The following is a 26,192-nucleotide window of genomic DNA, read 5'->3' as shown; positions in this document are numbered from 1 at the left end:
TTTAATCGTAAAAGATTGTGTTGCATTTGCCGGTTCACTTCGTACAAATACAACTACATTCGTTAAAATTTAATATCTACACAAATACACTGCGTACATTTCGTAGACGCACATTGACAAGGAGATTCCAATGATTCAATCCCTTTTTCTTTTTCTATATCAAACACAATTGTACAACCCTTTGAAGTATAAGTCAAAGGAGAAACATTGTCATCCCTTACACATTTACGCATACTGTATAAAGATAATAATATATACAACCATTCTTTGAATTCAGCCTGATCAGCATTCACGGTGACATCCGTTGTAACAACGTAAAATAAAATAAAAATCGATATCACATCTTTGATTCTTTGTAGTGAATTGTTAGTTGCATTCGATGTCTGAAAACGATGCATCAAGCTGAACTAGGAAAAAAGATCTCGATTGTGTATCGATCGACTTATCGTTACCGATTAACGTATGTACAATATTCAATTCTTTGTCTCCCTTTTGAAGCACTATTGGAACTTTTTACAGAAAGAAATATGGAGATATGCTATTCCATCCTTGAAGAATATTATTTTCACAGATGATTCATAGTTATTTAGCTATGAACCGCGTCGACATGACGGAAATTCTAAATCTATAGCACAAGAGATTCGACAGATTCCCTTTCTCGGAACTTTTCCCGACTTAAATCTACAGGAATAGCGTTTCCCAAACCACCTTTGCTCGCAAATTAATCACTTTGTACAATCTGGATTCTAGTTCCACCCTGTAAGCATTCAATAGATCCCAACAAGAATGACTGTTTCCAAGAAACAATTAATTACAGTTCCATCATCGATTTATTTACAATTAGCCTGAAAATCAACATTCTATGAAACGTAGTTTGGAAAACGCTGGTATACTGGCACTTAACATCTTAAGAAATAAACAAAGTGCAGTTGGTGCAATTTCGACGAGTCCTATTATATCTTTTTCTCGTCGATGGCAAGAAATAAAGTTATTGGACTTTAACCTTCGATGACGTTTGTTGACTATTTAAAAATTATTCATAGGCCTTTAATATACGTATCGTCATCCGCTTAACATCGAATATGAACACGAAGGAATCGATATTTCAGGCAGCATAAATCAATTCTTGTTGCGCATCCAGTGGCATGGTTGCGTCCAATTAATTACTTAAAAAATCGATAGACGAGATTCGTAGCCTACGGATTACAAGTTTCGTTGCGAGAACAGCTGTTTGTGCATTAAACGTTACATTAAATACTAGAAGATGATCGTTTTGAAAAGATGAGCTCGACGAATAATTATACAAACTGCCTCGGTTAACGCGGCTCATCGACAAATCTTCCACGCCTTATGCATTTATATCAAAGCATGAAAATAATTTTGCAACAAAACTGTCCCTTGCGGCTTATTTGTTCTTACATATGATCGAAGCTAAATATTTATCAAGTTACCTGTTTGAGACGAGGCACTCTGTATAATAATCGAAAGGAATAAAAAAGATATTCGAGGATGACCATAGACGATGAAAATACGTCAATGGGACATTCGTTGCTCTTGTTCTTTAACAAGAACAAATGTTCATATACAATTATTTTCTTCGTCAACGAAGAAGAAATGCACCTTTATCTAATTAAACTAACGACCTCGTGCTTCTTTTCCTGTTATTCATCGAGGTAGTCGTAGAAATCTGATATCGATTTTCGCAAAGCGATTTTCTCCGTATCTTCTTCATTCGTATTTTTAAAGCTTCAAAATATTTGTTCGTGAATCTTACGCTATATCGATATTTTCTGCTACTTACAACGATTAAGACGAAGAGAAATTACCCAAGAAATATACATGTAAAAAAGAAGGTACTTGCAAGTTTCAATTATCTATCAAAGATCATCGATTAGAGAATTTACACGAATGATCGTTACCTATGCTTTTGGCGACAACGACGTCCGATTTCGATTAATCGAGCAAAATACACTCTTGTTAGAAAGAAAGTATACAACGACACGAATTCAGAGACGTCTCAGTCTCGAATGATTAAGAGTTCTATTCCAAGGTCAGGACTAAATCGTCTCCTTCTAATCTCATTCCCTGAGTGACGTCCAGCGTCTTAATCTTTCCAGCTTTCGGAGCTTGGACAACCATTTCCATTTTCATAGCTGACAACACGACCAACGGTGCACCCTTCTCCACCGAATCGCCTACTTTTACCCTGATGTCGATCACGGTGCCAGGCATGGGTGCTCCGACTTGGTTCTTGTCTCCTTTCGCAGCTTTAGGGTGTACGTGGAGCTCCTGTTTAGAAGGAAAATGGTTTAGTTGAAATTTTCAATCCTGACGACACTTTTTGGTAGTAAGAGAGTACAACGATAACATAATTCAGAACTTAAAGTATCGAAACGTGATTAAAATTCTGAAAAATGTAACGTGAAACTCACCTTAACAGCCTCCTTGTCCTTGATGAACACAGATCTGAGTTGACCGTTCATTTCGAAAAACACCTCGCGTTCTCCATTCGGCGTGAGGTCTTCGGCAATTGCCAGGGTCTTAATGGCCAAAGTTTTACCCCTCTCGATCGTCACGTCGAACTCTTCTCCGACTTTTGCTCCTGTCAAGAAGATCCTCGTCTCTAATCTGTCCACTGGCCCAAATTGCTCCCGGAAGCTTAAGTAATCGTTCGTAACTTGAGGATAGAGAGCAGCTGACATGATGTCTTTGTTCGATACGTGCGGGTAAGTTTCCTTTAGTTCAGATTTCAAGGCCTCGAAATCCAATGGCGGTAAACTTGCACCAGGTCTTCCTTTTACGCGTGGCATGTCTTTTAACACCTTTGACCTGTAAATTACAGTTATAGAATACGTTCGTTAACAAGAAAAAGACAATTTCTCTAGCGCGTTTGTAAAGAAGACACGATGCAGTAAACTTTAAGTTGAATCAATCTTTTAGATTAGAAAATTAAATTAGATAAAAACATTTATAGTTTAGTCGGATAATAACTTGTTGATTTACAAAGCGAAAGGGACGGTATAGTAATTTCACGTACCTGAAAGGTTCGGGGAATCCTCCGTGAGGTTCGCCAATAGCACCTTGCAGGAATTCTACAACCGATTTGGGGAAAGACAGTTCCTCAGCTTTGTTCAGCACATCGTCAGCCGAAAGTTTATTCTGAACCATAAACTGCGCCAGATCGCCAACTACTTTCGAACTGGGAGTAACTTTGATAATATCTCCGAGCAACAAATTTGCTTCTCTGTAAGCTTTCTTCACATCCTCGAAGAATTCTCCCAAACCGAGGGAATAGGCTTGGAACTGCAAATTCGTATATTGACCGCCAGGAATCTCGTTCAGGTAGACGTCCGCGTTTCCAGATTTCATAGTGGTCGTGCACTCGAACGGAGCGTATAAGGTTCTAGTTTGTTCCCAATAGGCGGAGTATTCCGAAATATCGCTGAGATCGAGCCGCGTATCCTTCGGGGTTCCTGGAATTTTTCGAATTTTTCTTCTTCGTGGCACTTGGTTTTATTTCGAATAAGAGTCACCATCGTACACTCGTATCTTACTCACCGATAAGTGAGGCGACCACGGCACCCATGGACGGTTGACTCGTCATTCCGGACATACTGTCAACGGCAACGTCAACCACGTCAGCGCCGCTTTCCGCACATGCTAACATCGACGCCACTCCAGCCCCCGCGGTGTCGTGCGTATGAACATGAATAGGAACATCGGGGTGTTTTTGTCTGATCGCGTCGATCAACATGACAGCGGCTTTCGGTTTCAGAAGGCCAGCCATATCCTTAACCGCCAACACGTGAGTACCAGCCTTTACCAACTCGTCCGCTAAGTTCGTGTAGTATTTCAGATCATACTTTTTCCTGTTTGGATCGCTTACGTCACCCGTGTACGAAATCGCTGCCTCGACGATGCCTCCCGCTTTACCAGCTGCCTCCATACCTGAAATTTCGTTTCGTTACGTACATTTCCATCAGTTTCGTTTAGCGTTTATTTCTATCGAAACACGCCTGCTATTTTATTCAGCGACAGTAAGTGTATACGTTAATCTTTCGAGATTCGTCTTACCAAAGAAAGACGTCAATGGTTCCCTCGCTACGTGGCCAGATCCTTTCTCTCTTTTTCTCAGAATCTTCTCAAAATCTCTACCTCTACACCCGATCTAATTAAACTATCTCACGCACCTTTTAATTATTGTAAACAGTCATGCGATGACTACGAATGACTATGAATTTTCTAAACGTTTGTTCGAGTACCTTGTCAAGGTCCTTATCGAACCCTCCGTCCAGTTATAGATTACGGTAAAGCTACAAAGCGGCGGGCTATCTGCCATGATATCGTTAAGAAAACGCGTCGTCGTTCACGTATAAACGGATAAATTTCCGAAATTTGTTTCCCTCGACTTACCAAGAATTAGATTCGGCAGATAATTCAACGAATCGAACACCCTGAACACATCCATTCCAGTCTGTACAGCAAGTTCGCAGAATTTATAAACAACGTTATCGGGATAATTGGTGTAACCGACAGCGTTGGCGCCTCTCAGAAGCATCTGGAAAGGAATGTTCGGTATTGCCTTCCTCATGTCTTCTAACCGTTCCCAGGGACACTCGTGGAGGAACCTAAGAGCAACGTCGAACGTGGCGCCACCCCAATTCTCCAGGGAATAAAGATTGCTGAACTTATGGGCGACGAATGGAGAGATCGTGAGAAGATCGTGCGATCTGACACGAGTCGCCAGAAGAGACTGATGAGCATCGCGGAACGTGGTGTCCATCAGAAGTAACCCTTTGTGCTGTCTGACTGCTTTGGCGAACGCTTCTGGACCTTGCTCTTTGTATATGTGACGGAAGCCTTTCGGTGGTTCCAATATGTCTGAAAATTTTAGAGAAGTTAGTCGAAAATCGAAAAATTCAAAAGAATTGTAGGAAGCTTTCACATGCGGGTTAGTAAGCTTGCGCGTGCAGTGTCCAAAAAAGCGTTAGAATGAGATAAAGGAGAGATTGATCGAAGAGTAAACAAAGGAAAATGTCTCTTGTGAGATTACATAATACAGGATAGACGATGTATAATTGACTCATCTCAAAGTCCCCCCTTATTTTCGAACGATGCATCATCTTTTCTTTTGCTTTAGCAATTGTTTTATGGACGCTCAAGTATGAATGCTCTTAAAAGTAAAGTTCAACAAACTAAATATAATTGAGCAGCTGGAAGGTGCTGTTTGAGAAGCGATAGCGATAGGAATATATCGAATATATGGATAGGAAAAAAATGCGATTCAGGGGAGTTCGACTTTGGATAGTGTCCATAAATGACTTGTATCCAAAAGACTGTCCTTTCTTATCTTGTTTAAAAATTATTGACAACGAAAATCATTGAGTTTATATACTGTCCACCCTGTATAATAGTTCATGTGTGTGTGCGTATAATGACACTCTTAATTAAAGTATCTCTGATGTAGGTAATAATGTCTTCTGATGTAGATAACCCGTCTAAATGGACGAGTACACTCTTCAAATCTCTCTCATTGATTGCTCTACCTTTGTTCATAACTAAAAACCGATCTACCTCCCTTCTGCACAATTTTAGAACCCATAAAATTATTTTCGATTTAAAGCATCGCTTTAATCTGTATTTTCAGGATTTCTTTTTAAAACATATTACAAAATTCCACTACTATCCCAAATTATATTGCCAATAAATGCTGCTTCCATTTAAATCGCAACACGTAATTGTTGCCCATAAACAAATAATTAAATAAAACGTCGAAACTAAGTAACAGGTGTATTATTTAAATGTATATTTTCGAATGGTCTTATTCCAATATTTTCTTGGAAATATATAATATGAGATGTTTTGCGTCTTCCATTTTCAATTGTACTGTTGGAAAATATTAATATACAAAAATATACATTTATAGTCACCTTGATTTTTAGATCTACATGAGCAGTTTGAAATTGAAATCATATCTGAGAAACTAAGACACGTGCGAGCTTAACGTTCAATTTCATTTTCCTTTTTCTTATTTTTTTCTTTTTTTTTTTTTGTGAAATATTGACCGGAAACAATATCGATGGCTTCATTTGCAAACCACTCACGTAACGAACAGCTATTTAATTTAGACAAACGTTTTTCCTCTTAACCCAACGAAACTTCTACCAATCGTACAAACCAAATTCCAATTCCAATTCCAATATTTGTAAATTACGGATTCCAATCGTGTCTGTAATGCAATCAACGCAATAAAATAAATAAAATAAGAAGCAACGAAAATGTTTCAATTTTGACAACCAAATATCGAATTTGTCGTATCTGCCCATTCTTTAGCTCCGTTTGAAAATATCGTCCCTGCCCTTCCTTAACCGACTAACGATCTAATTACGAGTTACTTAAAATACGAAACTTAAGAAGATACGATGATACATCTTAAGGCGTACCTGGTGCGTCTGGATCATTGCTCTCTTCTGCAGCTGCAAACTTAGCAAAGTCTAAAAAAAATGGTCAAACAAAAAGATAAAAGCATGCGATAAACAATTAGAAGTAATTACGAGAAATGATTAATCTCTAAAAGTAAAAGTGACGAAGAAAGTTACTGAACGATTTCCTTGAATTACTGGAAATTAGTACACACCAAGAAGGAAATTTTAAACCACAAATGTTTCTGTCACATCGATGTCTGTCAAAAGAAAACTCTAAAGCTACGTTATATAAAAATGGAAACACCATGCCAACAACGTGTGTTATAGAAACAAGAGTTTTTCCGTGGTTTCATGTGTTGTAAGTATATCTGTGTGAGTATATAGCCCCAATTTTCAGATACACGATAGTATAGTGCGCAACATAAACTATTTGATAGTGTAGATCACCGATTGGTCTTTAATCCAGCAGACAAGCATGAAAAATATCGAAACAAGAAGGTTGCTTAATTGCGAATACTACAATCCCTCTTAGCAACCTAATAAAAATAATAAAAATACGCTTCTGTTCTTTTCACGAAATTTACCAATCGTGCAATTTTTCGATTCTATCTTCGTTTACCGCGCGTGGATTCTAACATTAGAAATTATACACTAAATCCTATTGATATTAATTAAAAGAATATATACATATATATTAGGCTGTCTTCAGACTATCAGGATCTCAACTAAAAGGATCAATATGTATCGTCAATACGATATTGTCAATATTTACTGATAAATCGCATTTTCGTTGAGAATCTTGATACAATATCAATGACGATATCATTGATCGTCCAAGGGCATCCTAACAAAGTACTGGAGTACTCGGTTGCCTATAGTGGCAAAAGGTCAAAGAAACAACCCACATACGAAACAAACAACAAACACCCAATTATCCCCTCACACACAAAAAAAGAAATAGAAAAGATTTGCTCCCTTGATTCGCCGTCCCACACCATTGAAAGCGAACTTCTTTGTGCTTTTGCTACTTTAATCGTATCCAATTACGAAATCGAAGTAAGAAGTGATCCTAACAAGGAAAACCCAAGGTGACTGATACACGTCGATTTTGATGAAAGTTCGCACGAATGTTCATTAGATCTACCTAAGAATTTACCCGTGATTCGTCCGTTTGTTATTTATTTAGGTGTTTATACATCGCAAACGACAAAGAGGGATCTCAAAATATAGTTGAAATAAAAGTTATACCCTGTCTTGAGATTTACAAATATTTCGTGCAGATTTATAAATCTCAAGACAGTAACACAGTACTCGTTTCGACCATCTTTCGATATTTGTCGTCGTTCACGATTTACAAGCACTTACATAGAAGGGCTGGCTCGGATAAAAAGGTCGATAGCACCCTAAAAGTAAGAAAAGTAAGAGAAGTAAGAAAAAGAAAGAAAAGTAAATTACGGCTAAATTGTCCGATGTGGAATTATGGCTAAAAGACAGGTCTTTTAGACTTTGTTCGTCAAAGTACAAAGTTTCGTTAAAATCGACGCGTATCAGTCACCGAGGTTTCCTGTGAGTGTCGCGGAAACACGTGATCGGACATCTTGTTTCCAATCAGAGCTTCGATACAATACCTAGAGCGACTTGTGGGATGTGAGGCTTTATCTCGGCTGGTTTCAGCGGCGTCGCCAATGGGGTACTTGGTCCGTTCACCAGAACAGTACCAAGATAATTTAACAGCTTCTGAGCTCGATTCTGGCTCGGTTGGAACTCGAACAACTGCGGATTCTCGTCGATGAAGTACGTGTCAACGTTTCCATTGAGGAACTTTTGGTTTTCCAGCACGTTCAGAAGGAACGGGATGTTCGTTTTCACTCCACGAACTCGGAACTCACGGAGAGCGCGATTCATCTTCGCGCAAGACGATTGCAAGTCTCCTGCGTGAGCTATTACCTGAGAACATGAACGAGATTTTAACGAGTATTTATGGTGTAGCTCAGTGCGATACGACAGAGTTTTCTGACTGCAAAAAGAGCAACAGACAGACACAGGTCTGCTTTCGAATCTATCTGTTCTCAATTATAATTTGTATAGATCTTTACCTTGACGAGAAGCGAATCGTAGTAAGGCGAGATAATTGCACCAGCGAATGCGGACGCGCCATCCAACCGGATACCCATACCCTCTCCAGAACGGAATACCTCGATTCTTCCGGTATCCGGCTGGAAGTTCTTCGCGGGATCTTCCGTCGTGACACGACACTGTATCGCGAAACCTTGAGGAGCGATCTTGTCCTGAGTCATACCTAACTCAGGTAACGTGATACCCTCGGCAATACGGATTTGAGATTGCACCAAATCGATTCTAAGAGAAATAAATTCGTCTTGATCCGACAGAAATCATATCGCAAAAAATTATATCTTAAATCTACATGCTTAAATCTATGTGCAAAATTCCCGTGAAAAATTACGAATTGATCGTTAGAATCACTTTGGTAATTCTAGTCTTCCGAATGACAAATTTACCATATTTACGTAAATGCTGTAACCATATGCAAAAATATAATAGATGCTTATGCAAATGTTTTTTCCACGTGTCTTTTGCCTCGATATACGTACCCAGTGATCTCTTCGGTAACGGTATGCTCAACTTGCAACCTAGCGTTGACCTCGATGAAGTAGAAATTGCCGGACTCGTCGGCCAAAAATTCCACGGTACCAGCGTTCGAGTAACCAACGTGCTTTGCCAATCTTACAGCGTGCTCTGTCATCTTAGCCCTAACCTTGGGATCTAACATTGGTGCAGGGGCGATCTCAACGACCTGAAATTTTTATCTTAATTAACACGACTCGTTAGAACGCACCGGCCTTCCAACAGAACAAAAACTCGCGCTTCCAACGATTTCGCGATACCGTTCCGTTCGCACAATGTTTCACGACGTCGACGAACACGTTGATCTAGAATCGTTCGATTCTTGTCACTTCCCTTTGCATTTTTCTTTCTTTTTTGTCCTTTGAATGCCTATTCCCCGTTTTTTTTCTACGTCGTCCTCGTTCTCCGTGCAATACATGGAAACTGTCGAGTACGTAAATGCCATTTAAACGTCTAGCAAATCCTTGACACGAAGAAGTAAGAGAATGATTTTTATTCAATCTCCTATTGCGAAATAGTACTCGATTTATCTTCGCATATAATTAATAATTTAACTGACGTTAACAAACAAAGAAACGTCGATAGTTGCAGAAATACAATTTTGCAACATGTAGTACTGTATCGTTCGAGTGTTCAGAAATTGTATATAGTAATTTATGTAACGTTATAATGTAACGTAATTTTTGCTTTGACTACGTAACGACAGCTTATACAACAGTACAAACGTAATATTGCAAATCATTTTCCTTTCTCGTAACGAAATTCTATCGATACGCATTTCACGAGAAACGGAACAATCGTTCGATTAATTTCTCAAAATGAAATATTTTGCCAATTTATACGCCGTGTTTCTGTAATTTTTAATCCTTCGAAAAGTTTTTCATGAAATTCTTAAAAATTTCAATTCGATCGTTGCTACAAATAACGTGAATAAATTAGCGTGTCTAAAAATACGTGTAATATGGATCAAAGCGAATAAACGATTTTATTAGATGAATGGCCACTGTCTAGAAACGGTTAAATCTTCTTCTACTGACCTTTTGATGGCGACGTTGAACGGAACAATCACGTTCATAAAGATGAACGACATTGCCAGCTTTGTCTCCCAACAATTGCACTTCGATGTGCCTTGGCCTCTCGATGAATTTCTCAATGAACATCGCACCGTTCCCGAAAGCGGCTGCCGCCTCGGAAGAAGCTCGCTCGAACATTTCTCGAACCTCTTCCATGTGTCTCACGACTCTCATTCCTGACCAAGTACAGAAAGTAGACTTTATTTCGGAGTTTAGAACTCCGACAACTGAGAGAAATTTTACACGGAATATCACCGACATTCTCGTGAGATGAAAGTATCTCTCTTCTGTAGAAGTTTATGGAATTTAATGAAATTGAAAGGATATCTTTATACATTGACGGAAATTACAGGCGTCTTTATCGAATATTGGAAACTTGGAATGGAATTTAATGAAAATTGGAAGCTTTCGAATCAGAATTTCATGGAAATTAATTATCTGCAAAAAGGTATTTCCGTCGAAAACTTGAAATATTTATACCGTTTAAAAGGTTTTTGCTCTACTGTATACTTGAACTAAATTCATATAAGTAGTTAACATTAAATACAGTCTTACCAAAAAGGTATAATTTTCCTCGCAGATAAGAATAATGCACTTGCGTTTGTACAGATAAGGTAAAAGAGTTACGTACATGTATAATACCTAATCCGTTCTACATTCGTTTCAAGTTGCACGAAACGACTCAATCTTAATTGCGCTACGAATATAAATCTTCTCTCGAGGTGACGCTTTTATTGAGCGTTCGTCGTGAATGCTACTTCGGTCATCTCCGATTCTTATTAAGTAAATAGCATTTGGAATAAAAGTACAATGCATATTCTGTTTTGACTGCTTCCAAGTTATAAAACGATTCGGATACTTTAACGAATCGAGATTATCGTACGAGTAATTATTTTCAGAACATGTGCAATATCGCGACCATCGAAAATTTTCCAAATATTTTAGCATGTTTTCGAATCAACAATTGCTCGATTCTCGTGAAAAGAGACATTATGGGAATCAGTAGTAGTCAACGAAGTGTAATTAAGTCTGTTCATAAATCATACAGAGGAGAAAAACTGATAAACTTGTTCCACCAAGTGGATTTCACAATGAGTAGTTTTCGTGACGAGTAGACGTCCGCGGGAAAGAAGATGAGAACAAAAAAAAAAAAGCACCGGAAACACCAGATACGAATGCATTCGACGTTGCGCGTCCAGAGCATTAGCCTACTTTATCGAAAGGTCGTTTTTATTTCACGACAGAAAATAATCACGAAACAAGACGCTGTTTTCTAACCACGGAAAATTTCATTTGTACGTAGAAATAGCTTAAACGAACGTTTCTATCCGATAAAGCGAAGTTCATTCGATAAAATCCTACCTCTTCCACCTCCTCCGTAAGCAGCTTTGAATATCACCGGCAGTCCATGTTTCACACAAAATTCCATTGCCTCGTCAGACGTTGTTACTGGTCCGTCTGTTCCCGGAACGATCGGCACTCCAGCCTCTATCGCAGCCTGCCTCGCAGCTACCTAATCATTTTCAAATTTTTATGATTTATGCATAACTAGATAGTGGAATCTAGGAAAGTAGAAAGCCTGGAGAGGCGGTCTGAAAAATTTCCTTGCTAACGAAACATACCGCGAAGAAGCAGTAAATCGTCGGAGGAATTTAGAAAAGGAAAAGAAAGACAAACAAGACCGAAGATAGGGATACGTGGTAATAAAACAGAAACGGAGAGAAATAGATTAAATAAATAGGCAATTAGTTAACTCAGAGACGATAGTAAGGCAGATGTTGGGTCCCGCGTGCTTCTCTCGGTTTGAAACGATCACGGAGGTTAGGACGAAGCGAATGAGAGTAAGGCGTATGGTAGTTCAGCGAAGCAATAGTATAATTGTTCCTGAATTCTACAGCGGTGAATCGACGTTTCCACTTAGCGTAGGTTTGCAGGTGAATAAATATTCTTTGCTATATTAATATACTCTTCTTATACCCTTAGACCAGGGTAGGCGCTAATCAGCAACGATTAGGGGAGAAATGATTTTAAGATGACGGAGATTCTGGGAAAGGATCATCGCGACGTTTGCATCGCTTAAACTTAATCTGTAATCTGTCGATGCACAACGGCAGATACGATAAGCAAGAATTGTAAACGAACTTCTCATTTCTAGACTGATGAGATGTAGATTAAATAAATAATAAGGATAATAAATACAATCAACACTGAACTACCGAATGAGTAAAAATGACAGAGAAAAACGATTAATAAATTCAGGTACCGGGTTACCAAGGGTCGTTGCAATTTTATTAATATTCCAGAGATTCATTTTTTTAAGAAATCGTACCTTGTCACCCATTTGTTGAACGACTTTGGGGCTAGGACCGATAAATCTTATTCCAGCATTGATCACCTCCTGCGCGAAATCCGATCGCTCCGACAGGAAACCATAACCAGGATGAATAGCGTCGACGTCGTTCTCTTTCGCGATTTTCAGGATCTCCGGAATATTTAGGTAAGCTTGAACAGGTGGAAGCCCTTTGCCGATCACGTAACCCTCGTCGGCTTTTTGTCTGTGCATTTGCATTTTGTCTTGCTCCGAATAGATGGCCACGGAACGGATGCCCAGTTCGGTACATGCTCGAAACACGCGAATGGCAATTTCTCCTGCAAGAATAATAGATCTATTTTGTTACAGCGGTATTACTCCTCTTTGAAATCTTTATTTCGAATTCTCATTTCGCCCGATCTTCGTTAACCCCGCTAGGGATGCACGTGCGATTAAATAGCGTGCACGTGCATCATATTCAAAATTACGAGAATACGGTCCTTTTCGTACACCGATTTATCGCACGGCCTTGTTCCATAAAACGATGCAGCCATCGATGCAGACATTTCATCAAATGTGAGTTCTCATGGAATTTATGAACGTGCTACGAGCATAAAGGTAAAACATTTGACGTTCGAGTCGTAATTCGTAACGTATGAAACACAGTTTTCTATCGAGCCACATAGGTTAATAGGATACTTAAATATCGATAGAAGCGTATGTTAATAATTTCTCTAATACGAGTTGCCAGTAAAACAATTTGCACAAACATGAACCTAACGTTGGAATATTTATAACTTGTTAGCGCGTTTCGCATGGCTTGAAAGATCGCGAAGAAATTATTATCTAAGAAATAACGCGTACCATTTTCTTACATTTGCGTGCACGTTTGCGGTAATTCTTCATTTCAAATGCGCATAAATACGTTCATCGTAAAAAACAACGATAAAACCTGATTTTGATAAGATTAGCGCAATATTGCCTGAATCGTGCAACTAGTAAGCGAATTAAATTTCCAGATATAATTATCTTTGAGTACACATCGTTTTCTAATCTCAAAACTCGAATCTTTCCTACGACAAACAAAGAGTGTGATACTACGAAGAGAAATATCTCTTTTTTCCAAATATTCATTTTTCATGGCCACAAAGATATGTCATCCTATTGATTGGATATTAACGACGTTCGTTATCAAACGTAGACACAATAATGCTCGCACAGCAATCTCAGTCTCGTGATTTATATAAATACCTCTTTAGGACTCTTCTGCCAAAGAACGCGAACTAAATAGGCACACTCTCTATGTTTAAGACGAATACATAGCGACACCGGTGTCCGCTTCTCGCTCTACATCGCTTCTACAAAATTTCCTAGCGTTGTTAATTTATCGTCTACTAGAAATAATCGAAACCGATAATTGCACGGGCAGTGGAACGATATAATAAATGCGAATTGCGATAGAAGAAGAATTAAAGCAGATTGTTTAAACGGCGTCCAATATGTTAATCACTGTTAATCTCGAATTATATAAAAATAAAACGATGTTATTAATAATCCCTGTTTTGCGTTGAATTATGACATCTTTAAATGGTTTATCATTAGTGGGTCAATTACGACTCGAGCTAAAGATAGACACGTGAATAGCTTGACTTCGACATTGACGTTGACAACATTTAGACGAATAGATCGGTTCTAGTATTGCGATAGCGATTTATAAAAATTCGATTATATACAAACGAAAGGTAGCATCGTTTATTTAGTCCAAGTGTTTTGTATGCGTTCGATCGAATAACCGGAGAAACTTTAATAACAAGCATTGTAATCTTTAATTAGTAATAATATCTCTATTGCCTTGCAGAGTTACATCAATTTATTGAAATAACGTGGTTAAATCTTTGTTTACCCATCGCTTTCTCGCAATCAGTAATTTCACACCCCTGAACTTTGACATCAATTTTTTAAATGTATTCGTCCCGATCTGAATCATGCTTGGAGACTCCGATTATTACGAGCTGACGCTACAGAATAAATGACAAAACTAACACCGTGTTGTGCGTTATACGGCTTGAAGCTCGAACAGACGAAACTGTTAGAAACGAAAGAAGGCGAAACTCACCTCGATTGGCGACGAGGACGCTCCGGATTGGTTTGTACTTGATATCGCTAGCGAAACATCTTTTTGCAATTTTATACACTTGCAACACGTTCCTGTGTTTGGTCAGTGCGTATCTAGCACGTGAGGACTGCATTTTTACGATGTAGAGTAGCGTGGGACACTTTCACCAAACGTAGATCAATTTACACTGTTCGATTAGAATCTTCTCTTAATCTTAAGTACCGCGTTAACTTCGTTAAATATCTCGCCTCGATATATCCTTCCAAAGGAACGTTTAACCGCAACAACGCCACTATAGCCTTTGCTGCTCTTAAATAATAAAAGAAATATTTCTCTTTCTCTCTCTCTCTCTCTCTCTCTTTCTCTCTCTTGCTCCACACGGAATTTATCACTCTTTGTTATCTCTTAATCGAACCACACTGTTTCGTATATGTCGCTCCACGCGTCTCGATGTATCGTAAAAGTTCGATTGCAACGGCTGGAAGCTGCACCGGCTGGAAGCTTATCGAGAGTCCGGCGTGGAGTGATTGCCAGGTTTCTGAAACAATAGATATTAAAGTTCGCGCGTGATCAAACAAATCCTTGGTATAACGAGCGGCAGAGTTCAAAACAGTGGATACTGACGTCATTTCGAGGTATAGTAAGTAAAATTATTATTAAATATTTCGTCGTAAATTGTTACCGGTAACAGGGACACCTGGACAGTGTTTGCTTTCAACGTTAAATCATCGAGTGTTATCCCTTAATTGTTAGTCGTTCAATGTTAATCATGCGAGATTGATTTTTTACGAACAGACTTTTCTCTGCTAGGTGTTTACTTGTCAAGGAACGATTTCATACAAGTACAATCGGTACAAAAAATAAAAAATTGATATGATTGATGGAGGATAAGATTAATCGGAAAGGATGAAACGTAAGAAAAGCCTGAAATTATTTTACAAACTTCACCGCACGATGTTGTGATGCACTTTGCGCATCAATCATAACGAAACATCGTGAGTCAGACAGTTTCTTAAACCATAGATCGATGCCAAGCAAAACGTATACAGAAAATATTTTCTACTGGAAACGATCGCTTGACTTTCGGATCAAGTACGATAATGGAACAAACGAGTTTATTATTAGAATAACATTAGACTCGTACTTTGAATCCACGATTCTCAGCCTCGGTCGTCAACGCCGTTACACGATACGCTTCTCTCATAAATAAAGCCCGGTTAAAGTCTCCTTCTGAATGTGTGGCCTTGTTGTATGTAAACCGCCACGAGCATAGCGATGAATAAATTAAAACGACGAATTCGTTCTAACCATGAAAACGATGAAACGAGCACAGATTTACGATGTAGTATGTATACATTTTCAGTGTTTTGCTTCTGACGAATCAATTAAGGCCGAACAACTTTGGATTTTGTTTTGGACTATTTTTAAAATCGTTACAGTGACTCTTTGATCATTCCGATTCTAAATATATTCCGTAGTAGAAGATATTACTAGAATTTTAAAAATAGCCTAACTACGTGAATGTTTCGTGTCGAGTTAATGTTTATGAAAGAACATTATATTCTGTTTAAATCACTTGCATCCAATCAATCACAAAATATCGCCGTGTAATCGAACAGCGATTGAAAATTGTGTAATCGATTGTGCAATCCCTTCGACGACCTTGTCTGGATTTCCATAAATGGTAACCAGTCCCCGAGATCCGATTTCAAAGTCAGAGATCACCGATCACGACACGTCCATATTTTTTAATACCTTGACATTGTAAATGCTCCACTTATTCCGACCCAGATACTCTTGTTACGTTCGTTTAACCAAAAGTCAACGCGAAAGCTCTTAATAGGGGGACCCGACGAACGAATTAAAACACAATTTGTACGAAGATTAGAAATGCGATTGAGTTGTTTTGTTCGACGAAACAGAATGATATTTCTGCTGTAAATCTGAAACGCAAATTTTCCAGACGAGTCGGATATCTTCCATTTCGTCTGAATTCACACACGTCAGAGAACATTTAAATTTAATACACACGTGCGAAGGAACTACGAAGCAGCACTGATTCGTTCAATTGCATAGTGAATCGTGTGCGTGAAAAGATCGCTTCATCTCTTCCTCTCGACTTTCTTTATGTTCCACCGATATGGGGTTGTTCGCGTGATAAATGAAAAAAATATTTAAGAAGCTAAGAAGATAAATGTCAACGATGCAACGATAAAAGAAAAATGAATCGCGTCTTACGATCCTCCCGAGAAAGAGTCGATGCCAGTTGATTCTCATGCCAATTTTTATCGTTCTTTGACATCGTACGTTTTCCAGAACGCATTTCTTGCGTAACCCGTAGACTATGAACCTCAGACGAGACAGTAATTTGCAAACGTAACGCACTCGATACACGCATAAATTCATGCGTTCTCTGGCTAAAAAAAATAATCACGAACCTATCAGTCTTAATTGGAAATAGCAAATGTAAAACGTTTGAAACTTTTTATCTGATTAATCCTTCTGCTCAGCTTTGTAAACATTTGCACAACTATTATTTACATCGAATGATTGAGAACTATAATTACTTACGTTTCACAAACGATGTATAAATACTTCGAAGATATCACTTTATTTTCTATCGAATCATGGAACAACATCGAATAAAATATCAACAGATAAATTGGACACTTTCGAACATTAAAGCTAAAGCGAGTACGTCGAATGCTGTGTGTCACTGGGCAGGACACTGTACAGACTACAAACGCGATTCTACAAAGTTCTACGCAAATTGGTCAGACTTTATCGTGAAAAGAGATGGTTCGCTACTCAACATTTGACTCAGGTAAAAGGGTGCGTGCGCATTCAATTTTAGAAAGGATCGTCTCTAACGTGTGTCGATATGTGTGTGCGTGTGCGTGTGCGTAGAACATATTGTAATAGACGTAAAAACGTACCATGGTCCCTTCAGCCTTTTGCGCAGAGGGGATGCTATTGAATTTTATCCCTCATTCTCGATACTATATATGGAAGAGTGGACGAAGGAAGAAGATGGATGCTTTTGATCGTGTTTACTTTATATCGTACTTATGGAATTATATTCTACATATTCATAAGAACGTAACTAGATCGCTGATTCTATAAAAGAATTTTGACATATCGTTGATTGAGTAGGTAGCTAACATTAAAGTATAATTTTAGGCGCGTATATAAGAGCCATTTCATTCGTTGAAACAGAAAGTCTTATCTTTGAATGATATTATAATTCTTGAATTATTATGAATCATAGTTGACAATGCAGAAATAAAGTCACAAATTTCTGCCAGAATTCAACAGCGTTTTAAATAGAACAGTCTTGTAACATAATGTCCCCCCGTTTGCCAGGAAAATCAAAATAATGATTCGTGTCATTGACACGTATAAGGATGCCATATTGCCAGTGTTCAGTTTGAAGGGTTACATAAACGATCAATAAAATATTCTATACGAACAATTAATATCCAAATTCTGTCCATTTCGTAGCTATTTCGTATCTTTTTTAGCATTCTCGTTCCTATTTAGATATATTTACTTATGAATGTATGTGTGTCTATTGGTTGTATAGAAGCTGTTTAAAAAACACATTAACGTTCGATCTCTATGAATCTACGGATCGATGAGTCGGAGATGTCGTATTGCCAAGATTTACATATGCATATAGGAGATACTAAACGACAATATAAGAACTCTTCGGCCTTGCGCAAAATCAGAAGGAAATACTCAAAATAAGTCTCTTATGTAACTACCGCGGCAGCGATTTAAATTTCATTCGACAGAAACTCGTTGTCTCCGGTTTTTATGCTTTTCGCGTTCCTCTTGCTCCTCGATAGAGGCAAAGGCAGAAATGCGCTGTTTGATTTATTTAAAAGTTGCAAACCGAGAATTAGAAACAGAGATGATCGCTACCTCTTCTATTTCCTATTCGACTTAGCTTCTTCTGTCGCTATTAATGCGATGACGGAGACGTAATAAAGTAGCACAATGATGCACGTTACTAAAAGAATCCTGGGAAACTATATTTCATGCTATACAACCGTAAGACGATTTGCGAGTCGCATTAGATAATCTCTCGCAACGACATCTGTTTCTATTATTTTTTTCTTACAATTCACGTACATCGATATATCAATTTACTACGACGATTAAGAAATATCCAACATGTAATTTTCATAGTAATCTCTGATGATTGTAGTTTTTTTTTTTAAGTAACAAATACGTCAAAATAAAAAGAGAAAGTTGTATTATTGTACGAACGAAGCCATTGAAGCGCGTTGTTAATCGACCTTGAACGTAATATTCTGTCCAGCACATTAAATTAACGCGTGTCGTAGAATAGGCTCTATTATTATTGGTTTCTGCCTTTCGAATCAGCTTCAAATTTCGCTTCAATGTCTATCAAATACTTGTACAGTAACGTATTTGCATTTTAATTTTTATCTTACGATAATCGAAGTAACTTATTCGTCGGTGATCTTGCCCGGATTAATATTTATATGAAAAATAAATTTCCTTCATCGTTCGAACGAGCTTTCCGTAGATAATGTAATACTATTACGTTGCTGATACACTTATGCTATTCGTATTTACTAAATTTTTTATTTTTTTATTGATCTGTGAACATATTTAAGAAAAAATGAAATTTATCTGGTGTTTTAAAATCTAAAGTTACTCGCGTGCACCCGTTGCCGCGATGGCTGTACACAATCTCCGTCTATGTGTTTATTGGTCAATGACCATTCAATAAGTCGTCAATTTAATGTTCGTTGAACACGTCACACTGAAACTTAAGAGCCGTTTTCGTTTTACATATGGTATCTATCGCGAGAAACAGCGTTTTAAATATTTATTTTTTTAATTCTATCAATTTTCTTCGCTACTTTATTTCTATCGTTACACATTGTGTTATTAATAACTTCCTTGAGAAGTTGTTTACGAAATATATACTTCATTTATCAAGCTTTCTAGCTCTAAAAATTTCACTCCGCTTCAGAATTTGTCGAATATGCGTCTATCGTACATCAGTATGACTGCTTTTTTTGGAACGATCGATTAGATAACAGCGAATAAAATCCATTCTTGAAATACCTCGAGATTAGTGTACCACGTGCCTCGTGAAAAACCATGCGAACAACTTCAATAAACCTACAAACTATAAAACTACTTTGTGCGTTTGTCACGTAGTTGCAAAACATCCGCTGGATAATCTACCGAACTACTGACCTTTCAACCTCGTTGCACACACGGGTTTTTTTTATTCCCAACTCTGTCAATATAGGTACTAATGTCATATGGCATATAATGAAAATAATATTTATAATTTCAAACGATCGTCTATAGATTTTCTATTCACGTCCATTCACGTCACTCATAATAATTTTGTTTCGCTTGGTTGATCGAAATAGAATCTTTGATCAATTTTTAAATGAAAACAATTGAAACGTTCATTTGTTGATTACCGTCCACGTCTTATATAGCAACAAAATTTCGAAATATTTCCATTTAATTTCCATCGTTTCCACGTATTTTCATAGCGATATATGTTGTTTGCGTTACTACAACGTTGCTATTTTTAAAACAATCTGTCGTTTATCGGTATTCTTTAGATTAAAGGAGTAATTTTCCGTAAGACAGAATGAATGGTAAAAATTGTATAATTTTATCAGATATATCAAATGTATTAGAATTAAACGTTAGGTCGAATACATGCAGGAAAGGTGTCATGTTCTAAAGAAATAGACCATAATTGACACTAATCGTGTCGCTCAGAGTATCTGGTAATCTTTGTTGTGCTAGTTAATCAAGTCAAATATACGTCCTTGTGGCTTAATCGGAAGTGAAATTTAAATGGATATCTATGCGATACACGTTGCTGTCCAAAACATTATGTCGTCAAAGTCATTACTTGCTTAACGGTATCAAATTCACTAGAAAGATCGAACGATACAAATTATTGGTAAAATATACAACTAGGATAAATTAAATATAAGTGCAAATGCTGACAAACATCAAAGTACGAAAGTGAAAACCATATGTCACGATTTTTTTCAAAATAAACAAAAGCAATTATCTGTTTGGTCCTCTATTCCTGTACGTTGGTCTTCCTTATCTACATCGAAGACTTCTGCGTCATTGATATGACTTCTTAATTAGTCTATCCCTATTTTCCATGTTATAGGACTTCATCAAATTAAACTCGTTAAACGTTGCTAAGATTGTATTTCAACTAAACTAGTTGCGGTACGTCATTGTGTTGCGATGTGAATATCTATATATATATATATATATATATATACTAGCGGGAAATAATGAAATAATTGCAAATATCGATCCCACAACAGAGTAATGTCAGAAACGGTTGAGCCGCGAGTCATATACAGGGTGCTTGGTAACTGGTGGTACAAGCGGAAAGGGGGTGATTCTACGCGAAAAAAGAAGACGAAAATACAAAATAAAAATTTGTTTTTAATCTTTTTCTTTTTTTAATTTTTTTAAAAATCTACAGTGAGATCCGTTATAACGGGACGTGATAAAGTGTACGCGTACCGAACGAAAATTCAAAGTCGATTTTCTCGAAAACAAAGCCTCAAACGAAAAATTGTTATTCTATATTTTCGACTTCTTTTTTCGCGTAGAATCACCCCCTTTCCGCTTGTACCACCAGTTACCAACCACCCTGTAGATTTGCCAGACATCATTGAACAATGTTTATCGTTTTGTTCCGTGTCATTTCAAGAGAAATTTTATTCTTCGACGAAGCAACGAATAGTAATAATAATATTATTATTATTAAGGCATGATGTACGATTGTTTTACAACTGGGAGATGAAACACATTGCAATATACAACACAGTACAATAGGAAGTACGATGAACTTTGCGATTGCACGAAGTGGCACACAATGTAAAACAAAGTTTAGCTTCACTTATTACTGAAACTAATTCTACTGTACAAAGTGGAAATTTACATCAGCACAGTGATTCCTTTACGAAGCGAAGCAAAATATAATGGCGAAAAATATTACAAATTAAAAATCTGTTTGCATCGGAGAAAAGCTACGTCTTTCGCGTAAAAAACATATCACAAGTAATCGAAATAAGGAGAGAAGCATGTAAATGTCCTGCGATAATGATATTACGCACATATAATATATTATAATTAAACTCAAGGTTTAACTCCAGTAATTTGAATTAATGTACTTAATTAAGGTGTTAAAGCTGAGCTACTATTTCGCAACAAAACATGTTGGTGCGTGTAACATCCAAAGTTCGTTATTTATCTTTTCCCTCCTTACAACGTAAACTGGGACAAGATCGTGCGAGATCTCATGTATTAAAACTATATATATACAGAATTTAGAAAAATACTGATATATAAATGTCTATGCGAATTCAGAATTTATAATCATGGCTAAAAAGGTGGAAGCTAAATTCATCCTTTTCATTCGATTTTTTCACTCGTTAAATATTATGACGAATCTTATGGTTCACATTGTAAGCCTTATCGTTTTTATCGCCTCGCGACTGCGTTTGTGAGTCCAACGGCGATTCGATGCTGGAAAATGATATCGATTTTTAAGACTAAAAGCACTGATCCGTCAGTTTTAAAAGTGGCCAGATGAAAACTTAGCCGACCGACTATACGAAAGAGTTATATTAAAGAGCGGAGTGATCATAGCTAACGATTTCAACGTTAGTCCGAAAAAGGGGCGTCAACTGAATCGATATTTCTAGCAGGCAAGTAGGGAGGTAGGAACGTTAACCGACTGTTGAGGGAGCACGTAAACGTTCCTCCTTGAGGACTGTCTCGTTCGTTTTGGCATAGTTTGAACATCCTATACGATATATCGTTCAGATTATCTAGTTCACAGCGATATAGTGCATTATATCGGAGAAGGTAACTGTCAAATAAATTGGACCCAGTGAAAACTTGTTTCTTTGAGAAAGAGAACGATGACTCGTGTATTGGAATTGTCGTGGATTATTCTTTGGACGTTGCAAACCTTCGTGTGTATTCGGACAGTGAATACGCGTTAATGTACGTGTGTGATAATGTGTATATATGTTTAAAAGCATCAGAACTCGTTGTTAGCTTCATGTTGACTGAAGGGAGATTGTGTTGGTCAGTTATTTCGCAAAGACGACCCAAGAAGTAACGCGACTTTTACCAAACTCATAGACTGTACATTTAAATCATCCACTAGAAGGTTCATCGTTACCAATAACAGACTTTTTACGATAAAGCACACAATTCGTCGACGTAATATTCGTGAAACGTTTATGGAAGATTGTACGAAAAAAAAAACGCGCTGGTCACAAGAGAATAAATAGAATGACGGACAATGCGCAAAGCGGGGAGAAGAGGAAGACTGCGGAAAATGATGCGTCTCGTTTGATTGGCGCCTGCACACGCGCTCTGTAATTACACGTGCTCTAGTCGTCGTATTCATACGCATACTACGTCAATTAACACACTTGTGCGTATTTGTCGCACGAATTGCGATACATCAGATGCATACAGAGATGCAGCCGCGATACATCAATGTTTAACCAACGCGATTAAACGTCAGTGAATGTAATTAACGATCTTACGTTGCCAAATATACGATAGAAACGTAATAAGACACGTACCGAGGGAAAATTTCAGTGAAAACATCTCGAAAGCTACTGGGAAAAATTTTTACTCGAAAGGGAACAAACGCGTAAACTAATGAAACGCCAGGCGAAGTGTGCGTTTGTACACGCGTTATTAATCTTCTTGTATTCGCCGTTGGTACGTAATTGTCATTCGCCGATCGATATTTGTCACTGGTCTCATTGAGAAAACAAGCAATTTGTTATCGGAGGAATGATACGTCTGATTATCTAACTGTAGTTACGCATAGGGTGAATTAACTTCTACGTAAAACATTCCTACGAAAATAATATCTTCGCAATCTAGAAACTTGAAAAATCTAAATCTTCAGCATCGATCAACGAATTACGAAATTATCAAATTACGACTCTCGTTAAAGTGAAGTAATACAATTTATAGTACATACCATAGGTTTTTCTCTCTAATCAAGCGACAACTATATTGTAGCCATTGATGCATTAAATAATTGCTTTCATTCATCGGCATACTTGAATGCAGGAATTCCACGGATAGATGTGATATAAGTATAAGATAAGGAAAGTTGAAGATATAAAAAGATAGAAAGAGCTAGCAGAATCTATTATTCGCTTTTATCTTCGTTGGTATGAAGCAAAAACAGTTGACCTAATCATCGTGCAATATTGTTTACGTTTCAAGCGCCACTAGATATGTAACGTTACATTTTCGCTAGCTATTCACTAGCGTTTCTAATATATTAGTCGAATTCTGTAACCGATACGAGGAAAATATATGGACGGAATGGAAGAAGGACTGAATACATGAACACATTTAAACAACGTGCATTGCAAATTCTGCGCACATTAGCGTCGATATATAAATATTTATGAACTGATACTTCCGAATAGAAATTTAAAAACGTAATTTAAAGAATGATATTCGTGTGTGGACGTCAATTACAACGTCAACTCTAGTGTGGTATACCGAAATTAACCTTATAATTGCTCTCTTTAATGTTGCAAAAAAAAAAATATATATAGAAGAATGAGAATAAATAAAACGGCGTGAATGATATATTTTTTCAATTCCCGGGAAAACCCTGTAATAAATTTCAAATGACTGTATTAATTAAACTTATATTGTCATAAAAAGTTAGTTTCTCGTCTGTATAGATTAATTGCAAGATTAAAGCAATTCGATAAGCGTACGAAAACCAAATCTCTCTTCTGTAAAAGGGAGATCGTATCGCTGAAGAGTTATTCTGTACATAATATTTTCCTATATGAAGGCAAGAAATGAAGTTACGTAATAAAAAATTATTTTATCAGATCAAAGAATTGTACGGTCCCATTTACTCACAAGCAGCTTCGATCGCTTTAATTCCGTTAACTCGTAACGATACTAGTTGCCAAATTTACGATTAAAGTAGATGTAATCGCTTAATAATCTTTAATATAATATTTAATATAATAATAATCGCTTATTAATCTTTCAGCTTGTTAACATCGGAATTCTAATTATAAAGAGATTTAGATTGTTTGAAGTTGTTCGCACTGATAAAAATATCTAACTATAGAAACAGAAAGGCAAGAAAAAATTGATTTTCCAAATCTGAAAGAGCATGTCCACGCTCGAGCAATCAACGCGGAATCTCGTGATCTTCGACCCTGCATCGAGACCTCGTTGATCGACCATGACGATTCACCGAATTATTACATAAACCGTCCTAAACCGTCATTCGGGGTAGATCATATGGCCAGAACGTTCGTAAATGTTCGTTTCGACGACTCTTTGACGTTCGATTCTAACGACTTTGCCACCGACGCAAGAATTACACAACACATTATCCCTTCTTATTCTCACTGTGCATTAAAAAAAAAACGCACGAAACAGAGACCCCTCGATGGTGCATTCGACGTTGGTCGATTTCGAATGGTTGCCAGGATTTGTGCATCTATGTTTACCCGAGACGGGCGTGTTGTAATCGCGGATGCGCCAATTTGAATTCGGTCGAAAGCGGTGTACGAATAAAAATGCCAAAAATTTTGGTACACGCGCGGCCAATCGGCGCATCTCGAACCACAGACTCTCGAATCGAGAGCAGCGAACCGCGGCACGATAACTCGCGTGGGTCAATTTCGTTGTTGGCGCAGACCGCGAAACTCGGCACGCACGCAAATCTCAAGCAAAGCACACACACGCGTTGTTTCGGCACTGCAATCGTGACAGCCAAGGGATTTCAGGTTTCTGGGCCAGCTTCACTCGGTCATTTGCCGGCGACCATGAATTGTCAATAATTCATTGCCGCACCGGCAAATACTGTGCACGGAAAGATTGAACGCGACGCAAACGATCGGAAGACGTAACACGGTGAAACAGGCGAAAACACGTCGAATCTCATTCAATAATTCGGTGTACTTACGGTGTCGCACGCCGGGGACAAGGTAGGCCAGACCCCGTCCGGCTGAAGTCTAAGCCGCAGTGAAATCTTGAAGCACGTCGAACTGTTCTCGCTGGTACACGCGTTCGACCTCTATGGAAATAGACAGGCGCGATTGGTATACCAACCTGCGCCTGCTCGTACCGTGATGCGCGTTTCTTCGGACGACCGACGGTGTCGCCAGCTAGCGGTTACGCCGACCGAGGAATAACCTTATCACAAGTTGGACATATTGTCTGATAGTGTATCGTGCGAGTTTACTGGCTACAGAATAATGTTTTTGTTTGGTGATGTGTTCTGAAACGATTCGAGTCGTTTCGAACATGTACACACAGTGAAACGAAGAGTTCGGACATGATTTAAAGCTTCTCAAAGTCTCGATGAGTGTTGAATCTTGGGGCCTCGCCAGGGCTTCGGTCTCTAAAGTTTCGATGAGTTTTGAAAGTCGCGATAGATTTCGTAAATTTTAAAAATCATGAAAGCCTTGGCGAATTTCTAAATCTCTCGAATCGTATCGAAGTTGAGATTCAAACTCTCGCCGCTACTCTTACCGAGATACTCACATTGTACCGTC

The 26,192-nt window shown here is 37.9% G+C and overlaps 1 protein-coding gene across 2 annotated transcripts; it reads right to left on the bottom strand.

The window, feature by feature from the left end:
- PCB (Pyruvate carboxylase) lies at positions 1-25,743 on the bottom strand. 2 transcript variants are annotated; one of them, XM_069124820.1, is made up of 14 exons: positions 25,601-25,743; positions 14,572-15,109; positions 12,474-12,793; positions 11,507-11,657; positions 10,109-10,320; positions 9,038-9,240; positions 8,522-8,783; positions 8,054-8,372; positions 6,444-6,494; positions 4,414-4,881; positions 3,559-3,948; positions 3,038-3,473; positions 2,433-2,829; positions 1-2,289 (listed from the first exon to the last, which is right to left on the bottom strand). In XM_069124820.1, exons 2-14 carry the CDS (start codon positions 14,702-14,704, stop codon positions 2,041-2,043), a joined length of 3,591 nt encoding a protein of 1,196 aa, XP_068980921.1. In that variant the 5' UTR covers positions 14,705-15,109; positions 25,601-25,743; the 3' UTR covers positions 1-2,040. The 2 variants fall into 2 exon arrangements, with proteins under 2 accessions (XP_068980921.1, XP_068980922.1); XM_069124821.1 differs by lacking the exon at positions 6,444-6,494 and having other exon boundaries at positions 25,601-25,742.
- Between the last annotated feature and the right edge of the window lie 449 nt (positions 25,744-26,192).

This window comes from Bombus flavifrons, chromosome 12 (genome assembly GCF_040668555.2).
Source record: "Bombus flavifrons isolate JBK064 chromosome 12, iyBomFlav1_principal, whole genome shotgun sequence".
NCBI classification, from domain to species: Eukaryota; Metazoa; Arthropoda; class Insecta; order Hymenoptera; family Apidae; genus Bombus; species Bombus flavifrons.
The sequence above is the reverse complement of the archived record's forward strand: the minus strand, read 5'-3'. Positions and strand labels throughout refer to the sequence as shown.

Coding starts and splice junctions, on each gene's coding strand:
- PCB (XM_069124820.1), bottom strand. CDS start 14,704: ATGCAGTCCTCACGTGCTAGATACGCACTGACCAAACACAGGAACGTG. Junction 4,882..6,443: donor CAATGATCCAGACGCACCAG/GTACGCCTTAAG, acceptor TAAAATTTTCAG/ACATATTGGAACCACCGAAA. Junction 2,830..3,037: donor GGATTCCCCGAACCTTTCAG/GTACGTGAAATT, acceptor TGTAATTTACAG/GTCAAAGGTGTTAAAAGACA.